At 27.7% G+C, this 8,327-nt stretch overlaps 3 protein-coding genes across 3 annotated transcripts; 1 reads left to right on the top strand and 2 right to left on the bottom strand.

Moving 5' to 3' along the window:
* Positions 1-221: 221 nt before the first annotated feature.
* Positions 222-2,337, bottom strand: LOC130897493 (cysteine-rich hydrophobic domain-containing protein 2). Its single transcript, XM_057806390.1, has 4 exons — positions 2,178-2,337; positions 2,007-2,123; positions 1,117-1,327; positions 222-655 (listed from the first exon to the last, which is right to left on the bottom strand). The coding sequence occupies exons 2-4, from the start codon at positions 2,117-2,119 to the stop codon at positions 488-490; spliced, it is 492 nt and encodes a 163-aa protein (XP_057662373.1). The 5' UTR covers positions 2,120-2,123; positions 2,178-2,337; the 3' UTR covers positions 222-487.
* On the top strand, positions 2,310-4,558 carry LOC130897492 (SH3 domain-containing protein 19-like). Its single transcript, XM_057806380.1, has 2 exons — positions 2,310-3,240; positions 3,888-4,558. Exons 1-2 carry the CDS (start codon positions 2,665-2,667, stop codon positions 4,188-4,190), a joined length of 879 nt encoding a protein of 292 aa, XP_057662363.1. The 5' UTR covers positions 2,310-2,664; the 3' UTR covers positions 4,191-4,558.
* A 1,361-nt stretch (positions 4,559-5,919) lies between these two features.
* Positions 5,920-8,288, bottom strand: LOC130892323 (tax1-binding protein 3 homolog). The gene is made up of 3 exons (XM_057797700.1): positions 8,008-8,288; positions 7,793-7,906; positions 5,920-7,498 (listed from the first exon to the last, which is right to left on the bottom strand). The coding sequence occupies exons 1-3, from the start codon at positions 8,062-8,064 to the stop codon at positions 7,310-7,312; spliced, it is 360 nt and encodes a 119-aa protein (XP_057653683.1). The 5' UTR covers positions 8,065-8,288; the 3' UTR covers positions 5,920-7,309.
* Positions 8,289-8,327: the final 39 nt, after the last annotated feature.

Below are 8,327 nucleotides of genomic sequence, written 5' to 3'. Positions count from 1 at the left end.
TTGCCATACTTGAATCTTATGTGTCTATTGAGAATCAACAAAAAACCATAGCATACATTATATTTTTAAAGTGATTTTTAATTAGGTATATATTTTATTATGCTAGAATTTCTGCAACCCTTGGAAATATAATTCGATTTTAACTGGAATTATTTGATTATAAAAGTTTTGTTTGTTTTTAACAAAATTTGTGCGGTTTCTATAGAAGTAAACATCTCAAATAATTCCAAACTTATAATTAATTTAACACATGAAAATTACATTGCTATTTAGAGTAATACTAGATTTACATATTAACAATTGGCTTGAGCCTAACATAGCAGTCAATGGTAAACAATTAAGCAACTGAATAACTTTCACTATTTTAACAGGTATGTACAAAATTGAGCTAGAATATGCAGTGTTCAGGTTTGCACAAATAATGTTTAAAATAAATATTTTCTTAATTTCAACAGTTTGTATCCTTAAAAATAAAACAAAATCAATGTTAATCTGGCCTATAAATTGGTATCTTGGGTAGAAATTCTATAACTATAACATATTCCATCATGGACGACGAATCACAATGTTGTTTACTTAGTCTCCAATGCAATCCCAACTTATTATACAAGTAATTGTTCTCCCATTCTAACAATTTATTCAAGGAATGTTGAGTCTGAAAATATCAAAAATTTTACTAATATATACCAATGAAAGTGTTAATATGTGTTAGATCTATTGATCAGCATTAAATTGCATCTTACTGAATTACAATTACCTAAATATTGGATGCTATAATGCTAACTCCAAAAAGAAAATATGTACAATTATAATTTTCAGATATATTACTTAAGGATACTAAAACACCTTTTATACTTCAAGAAAGTAAAAATACTCATATTGCCATTTATCAATTATTCCAGTCTATTGTTGAAAAATGGAGGATATTGATAATAAATTAAACACTCCTTGTCATAAAAGTTCAGACAAAATATTATGGTTATGACAGAATTTTGTTAAGTAGTTGATTGAAATGACACCTTGTAAGCACCAAATTTATGTTAAACTTTGATAGAAGAGTCATCAAAAACTTGAATAATATAAATACAACAAATAATCCATTTTTATTCAGCTTACCCTTTTACTCAAACAAATAACAGGCCATAGCGAACAACCAAGTGTGCAGCAACAGCAGAGACATCCACAAAATAGCCATTTTACATTTATAGGAAGAGTTTTTTTGAGAATAGCATTAATTCTCAGCACAGTTTCTTTGAATTCTTCTGGTGCCACTCTAGACACTAAGCCACTAGGAAATTCAGTACTGAATCTATTACTTAGTCCAAAGCTAAAAAAAGGAAAAGTAAATAATAGCATGATAACAAACAAAAAAATCTTTTATAACAGAGTTTTTAAAAAACATGAATCTAAACAGTATCTTACTAATACTTCGTAGACTAATTTTATTAGTTGTGATTCACGTTACAAATTAGGTATTATAAAATTTTAGTCCAATACTACTTAAATAAACCTGACTTACGTTTTTGTACCTTGTAAAAAACTTTTCATAGTCTCACAAATGAGTATATTGGATAATATGTATAAACAACTTCTTGATTCACCCTAAATGAAGATTTAAGGATTACTTTCATAATATATATTTACAATATATTCTAGTACACTTTGTAAAAGCATCAAATATTATTTTATATTAATTATTTAATATAAATCAATTTATCAGTTTAATAGAATTAAAATATTGATGAAGTAAAATTACAGTAATACTCTCTTATTCAAATAATTGTTGTAAGAACAATATTATGAAATATATGTAACTTCGATATTACTTAATTCAATGTATGTCTATCCTCAAAACAATATTATCCATGCAACAACCAAACCTCCGTTTCAAATAATGATATGCTATATACACATTGCTGATTAACAGAAACTAGAAATTTTTAACAGTGTCAAACCAGATATGTCTATAATTTTTAAATATATTTTAAATCGTTCATCAAACTTACACTGTCATGTTACCCGCGCCTCGTATGACAACAGGATCTGGAACCAACGAAGGGGTATTTTCTTCATTGTTTTCTATATCTTCTTCATAATAAATAGCATCAAAACCTTCCATGTGTCTAGAAGCAAAAGTTATCATAAAACAATATTTCATTAAATGTATAAATATATACCTTATCCACACGTCGAAAATGTGAAATTACAAAATTGATAATGGCACTGTTAACAATGTCTTAGATTCCTAGAATACTTTCCTGTAATCGTAAAAACATTAAAATTTAAAAAACAAATACAGTAAATTAACCAATAGATGACAGCTGACATATTGGTAAGGACAAATCTATAGATCAACCACATCCTGACAAATCTATTTCATTTTTCAACGACTTGTAGGCTTTTACTTCAGACCATTCATTTATTATTTTAATTAATTCATGAGCTTATTAATTACGATCTTTTAGATGTTCAAAAAGTAAAATCTCATTTGAAATATAAATAATAAATTTCAAGAAAAAACAGTGTCTGTATAATTTTCATCACCATCATTGCTAAAGAAGAAAAAGAAGAAAAATTGTTTTCGAGTCGAAGGTTTAGACTTATTTCCTACTTGTTGTGTTTTATGTTTCAGTATTAAGTTATTAATTACTCTTTTATTTGGGAATGTCCTCTATAACACGAACAATGAATGTAGAACCAAAGACCAAAAAAAAACCTCCCAGACCACCACCTCCTAATTGGTCAAAATATAGAAGTAAGTCAACGTATAATTTATTTGAAAATCTTATAGAATGGACACCACCTAATTCTCCAAAGATAGAAAAAAAAATTGGGGGCAGTGTCTCAAGTTCTTTCAACAGTAGTAATAGTAGTTTGGCCTCTAGCAAAAATAGTATTGAATGTGATATTCCAATTTTCAACAATTTATGGCCTACCAGTCGCTCCAATATTCACAATAAAAATACGTCAGACGTGCCTTCTACACAAGCAAATACGAAACCTATTAATATACCATCTAACCATTCATATGCATCGCCTTCAACATTGGGTCCTACTATAATCAGATCTATTCAAAAAAAAAATATGTGTAAGGAATCAATCAAGATGAGTCCACCATCCATACCAATGCCGTCGATTCCTCCTCCAGATCCCCCTAAAGATATTCAATATGATGATATCCCATATGGAATTGCATTGTATGATTTTCAGTCAAAAGAACCAAATGACCTACCATTCCAAGTAAGTATAATAAATTTATTTAATTTAGGGATAAAAAATTGACATAACAATAAAAAATATGAAAATAAGATTGTATATATCAATTTTCTACTTCATAATGCATTTCAATTTTGTTATTTTAAAGACAGTATAAAAAATTTTAATTATGAAGTTGTTTTGAATGGAACTTTATATTTTCATACAATTAAGACTTTTTTATGAAGATGTTTTTCTTTAATAACAATAAACAAGTTTCCCATATATTACCAGCATCTTCAGTATACAGTCCAGCTTTACAGGCTATCTGGATAGCTGCAATGTATAAGGTTTCTACTATGGTATAATGAGATTTTCTTAAATTGTTTTGTAGATCTATTAGACTATTTTTTTTCAGTCTTCCATCTTGACATTACAAAAGTACATGTAAAATATTTTCAGTTCCAACCAGTTACTAGATGGACTAGAAATAAAACTAGTTATAGGCTTAAAAATATTGTAAGCCTCTTGAAAATTATTGTCGAGTCCATATGCTATAAAATAAGGAAATTGTTGCTCAACATTTGATTATTCCATTAATTATTTCTGCACAATGTGACTTACATTTTGTTTATTTTGAATTTGGTTCTCTTGCTTGCACTGCTGAAATATTCATATACTTCCTGTTTTAGGTGAACGATATTATTTTACTCACAAGAAAAATCAATGATGACTGGTTTTATGGGAAAACGGGAGAGAGAGAAGGTATATTTCCAGCTAATTTTATTGACGTCATAGTGCCTTTATCTGAAAATGACAAGACTGCCATGGCCTTATATGAATTTCAAGCACAAATAGATGGAGATCTGTCATTAAAACCTGGTCAATTGGTTAATGTTACAAAAAAAATAAATGATGATTGGCTATATGGAGAATCTAATGGGAAATTTGGCCAGTTTCCAAGCAATTTTGTAGATAAAGTACCAGCTTTATAATATCTCATCATTATTATTAACATTTCAAAATGTATAATTTTATACCATTTACATCAATATAGCAATAGGAAAAAATAATTGATATTATAAGTTATATTTTTGTCTGAAGAAAAAATTGAAAATATAAATATTTCTTGGTTGTATCTCATACATTAAATTCTGTTTAGAGTTATATTAGGACTAAATTAGGGTTTTAAATTTTAATTGGATTTAAAAAAACAGCATTCTTTATCCAATTATATTGAGATATCACAACTCTAAACTACATTCTATCTTTATGTCACATTTCGTTCAATTTTGAAAAAAATCTTAATTTTTATGATCCTAAAAATTCTCATTCAATTAAAAGGTTTCTAACAGATATATAAGCATTTTATTTCAAGTTTATTAAATCAGAGTTGCCAAATTAATTTGATTGCATATTTTTCGTACAGAGGTAATTTTTCAAATCCAGCTTACCTTTAGCCACTGGAAGATTGTATAAAATAACTGCTGCACAGTTAATATTTATTGTATTAATTTCATTTTACAAGCTTTGATTAAAGACCAAATCAAATGTAAGCTGCTGTAGGTGATAATTATTGCATACTAATTATTAGTTCATAATTTAAGTGAGTTTAATTAATTTTTGTACAGGAAAACTGATTTAATGGGGATAAGTTAATGGCTGTGAAATGATTAAGTGGTAGTGGAGTTTTCAAATTTCTGGAAATATACTTTGATTTAAAAAGTAGTGTAAACTCGCTGTTTCCACTCTCACTTGTCTATTATGGCGAATAAAAATATTTTTTATATGGAATGTAAGCAGCTATCAACAAAGTGACTTTTGATATTAGGGATCAATTGTTGGTACTCAATAATTAAGGTTATAAAAAAAGTACATATTTTCAAAGTGATCGATTTATGGTTTTGAAAACTGATGTTTTTTCTATTTCTGTGACACTATGAGAGTTTATATTCCTATCACATTGATTGATTGATGATTTTATGAAAGGGTATGTATTTTATTTGTCAAGCCATTTTCCAGTTTTTGTAATGGTACAATCTGTGTGCCTAAATAAGTCAACATATTTTGTGAATTAATATGAAATAAATGTTTTGTTAAAATAGGTAATTAAATTTATTTTCGAAAAAATTCAGCCTAATATAGGTGTTTGCCAAAATATAACCCACTAAGTAAAATAAAAAAGGAAGACCAGTACTTACATAAAGGAAAGGAATAGGTGATGCCTTGACAAAAGAACAGCTTTTAATTGTACTATAATTATGATCTCTGTTCAATTATTTAATCTTTGAAGTTATATGAATACAAAAATCTCACTTTTATATTCCCTATGTTTAAACAAAAGAAATTTTAAGGTCTGTTAATTGACGGCACTCTCTGTCTACACATAAGTTTTAAATTCACACTGCTAGCACACCAAACAAATACAATTACTTGAATTTCCATAAGATGTTCTGTGATCCCACATTGTGCGGTCGTATATTATGATATATGAAGGTTGCAATTCTATTGAATTAGTCTCTATTTTGAGCAGATAACTCAGCCCCCCTTACTTAATTTTGTATTTCTTCCGAATGTCTTGACAAAATCGTAGAAATGAGAAAGTGGGATAGTTGTTGCGGTACTACTATATCCTAAACCAGGTTTTCGTTGTACAATTTGATAAATGGAACACAGAAAAAAGCTGCTAATGGTTTTCACGAATGGGTAAATAAAAAGTTGAAAATCTGTTAAACATTTATTATCACAGTATTTTATATAGCTTGAACATTACTTAAATAATAATACTATTTATTGTGCTCTGTTGTCACTCTTATGTATAATACATAACATGCATAAATATTTACTACTTTTGAAGGAATAACTATCGAAATTTAAAAGGAAAGTACTTAAAATTGTATCCCGATAATAATATGTTTGACCTATAAAGTGAAAATTTAGTTTATCGGACACTAAACCATTTCTCTCACAAGTACAAGAGTACAAATAATGTAAAAAATTTAAAATAAAGATCGTAGGAAATAAATATTACATCATAACTACCTGAAATATATAAAATGAGATATCAGTATAATACATAAAATAAAAGTGGAATGTAATTCTTATCTTTTACTTCATATTGACATAATACAAACCAAAATGAAAAGTGGAGTCAAGATAAGATTGCAAATGTTTGCTATCAAATTACCCTTTCTTTCATTAATGCAAGATTGAAATTAAAATCACATACAAGATTTTGGGAAAGTAATGACAAACAGAATTATTAAATTACTTTCTATGGCCTTTGTTCCTTGGATGATATAAATAAAAAATGTATGAAACAGACATTAAAGGGGGTACTAATTTGATTTATCCATTCCATGATGACATATATACCACATGGACACAAAAATAATTTAAATCTCTTCAAATAAAATTTAAAACCAAAACATATTATTAGGTTTCAAAATAGCAGTCGAGTATCCAATTCAGCAATCCATAGAAGAATAAAAATGCCACTGTATAAATTCTCACAAATGTACTGTCTAGTTCTTAAAGCATTCCATATGTAGCTGGTTAATATTTGCCTTAAAAAACCAATTTTTTATATTTAATATTAAAATAAATGAAGATTAAAACAAAGAGACAACAAATATTATCTTACCCATGCTTCTTCAATTTTTGTAAATGAGGATCACAAAACCACAGTTTACATAGCGGCTTATTTTTGGGCGTTTAAAAAATATTTGCATCTCATAAAATGGCATAAATGTGAAATTTAAAAAAATAATTTGTTAACATTAAAAATTAGCTAGAATAATTATTTTCCTAAGACCCTTATTTGTACATTAGCACCTCTTCACATGACCTTACAAATTTCCACTTAAAAAGGATTTTCAACAATAATGGATAACAGTCAAGAATGTTGAATGTTACTCATTCAAATTTTATTAAACAACCTAGCTCTACACATACGATTTTAAATGATTAGTAAGTTTTTAAATATGTAAATGCTTCTAAATACTAACACTGAATATTTTATAATAGTAGCATAACATTTGTTCAATTTCTATGAACTTACACAACACATTTTTTTTGGTAACTTATTACACATAATTTAACAAATTAGAATGATTTAGGTTGATGTAACACCTTTTCTTGCCACCAGAAGATTTAATACAGGATGTTTTTTAATATAACTGACCGCTTTTTTATGAGTAACCATTGTAAAATCATAACCATTGCACTGAAGTATCTTGTCATGTATCCGAAGTCCTGCTTTTGATGCCGGGCTATTGTCGTGCACTTCTGTCACATAAATTCCCTAAAATCAAAAGTGCGTTGACTTTATTATCTGCAAAGATGTTAATTTGATAAGGTTTAACTGAAATTACATCTGTGGAGAATCAAATGTAATAACAGTAATATTTTGTTATGGTATTACAGAAAGTGAGCCAAATTTGCAAGACTGCCTTGTCAGGAATTCTTTTTAAACAAAAATACATAATGTAATCACTAATATGTTCATATCGATATAAAACAGTACCTACAAATAAAGCAAATTTGAAAATAAATAGAAAACATTCATAAAATAAACTTGAGAGATATTTGTAATTACATTATCTGTGTATCCTTGAGGACTTTTGAGAAAATCCTGATCTATGCCTCCACCAATTTTAAATCCACAACGTAAGGTATCACCATCGACTTCTTTGTGAAGCGTAATTGGAATCTAAAACAACATTTTAAATAAATGTAGCCCCTCCTATCTAAAATATTTATATAGATGATTCATAATTTACAATTTGATTTAATTATTTATTTTATACTCACACTTAAACATTCCATTGCCGTTCCCGCTTGGTGTTGAAATGCCATTTTCGCACACATTTTGAATTATTTTTTATAACACAAGTACTTCCAAATATACCTTTTCCAAAGTTGCTGGATTATATTTTCGATTATTTATAATTTTCAACTTCAACTATACACATTCAGTGTTACCAAAATGTATATTAAAGATCCACCGATGATAGCATACGGAAGCAATATTGCCAAACTATTTTTATATGTTTCAAAAATCAAATGTTCATAGAGTTAATATTAACTTTATGGATATGTCAGACTTATGTATCACCGAGATTTGTAAAATA

The sequence above is a fragment of the Diorhabda carinulata genome, chromosome 1 (assembly GCF_026250575.1).
Source record: "Diorhabda carinulata isolate Delta chromosome 1, icDioCari1.1, whole genome shotgun sequence".
In the NCBI taxonomy this organism is placed as follows: Eukaryota; Metazoa; Arthropoda; class Insecta; order Coleoptera; family Chrysomelidae; genus Diorhabda; species Diorhabda carinulata.
Note: the sequence above shows the minus strand (reverse complement) of the source record. Positions and strands in the feature narration are given on the sequence as shown.

Coding starts and splice junctions, on each gene's coding strand:
- LOC130897493 (XM_057806390.1), bottom strand. CDS start 2,119: ATGGAAGGTTTTGATGCTATTTATTATGAAGAAGATATAGAAAACAAT. Junction 1,328..2,006: donor GGCGCGGGTAACATGACAGT/GTAAGTTTGATG, acceptor TCCTTTTTTTAG/CTTTGGACTAAGTAATAGAT. Junction 656..1,116: donor TTATTTGTTTGAGTAAAAGG/GTAAGCTGAATA, acceptor TGATATTTTCAG/ACTCAACATTCCTTGAATAA.
- LOC130897492 (XM_057806380.1), top strand. CDS start 2,665: ATGTCCTCTATAACACGAACAATGAATGTAGAACCAAAGACCAAAAAA. Junction 3,241..3,887: donor CAAATGACCTACCATTCCAA/GTAAGTATAATA, acceptor TTCCTGTTTTAG/GTGAACGATATTATTTTACT.
- LOC130892323 (XM_057797700.1), bottom strand. CDS start 8,064: ATGTGTGCGAAAATGGCATTTCAACACCAAGCGGGAACGGCAATGGAA. Junction 7,907..8,007: donor CGGCAATGGAATGTTTAAGT/GTGAGTATAAAA, acceptor ATGTTGTTTTAG/ATTCCAATTACGCTTCACAA. Junction 7,499..7,792: donor CTCAAGGATACACAGATAAT/GTAATTACAAAT, acceptor TTTTGATTTTAG/GGAATTTATGTGACAGAAGT.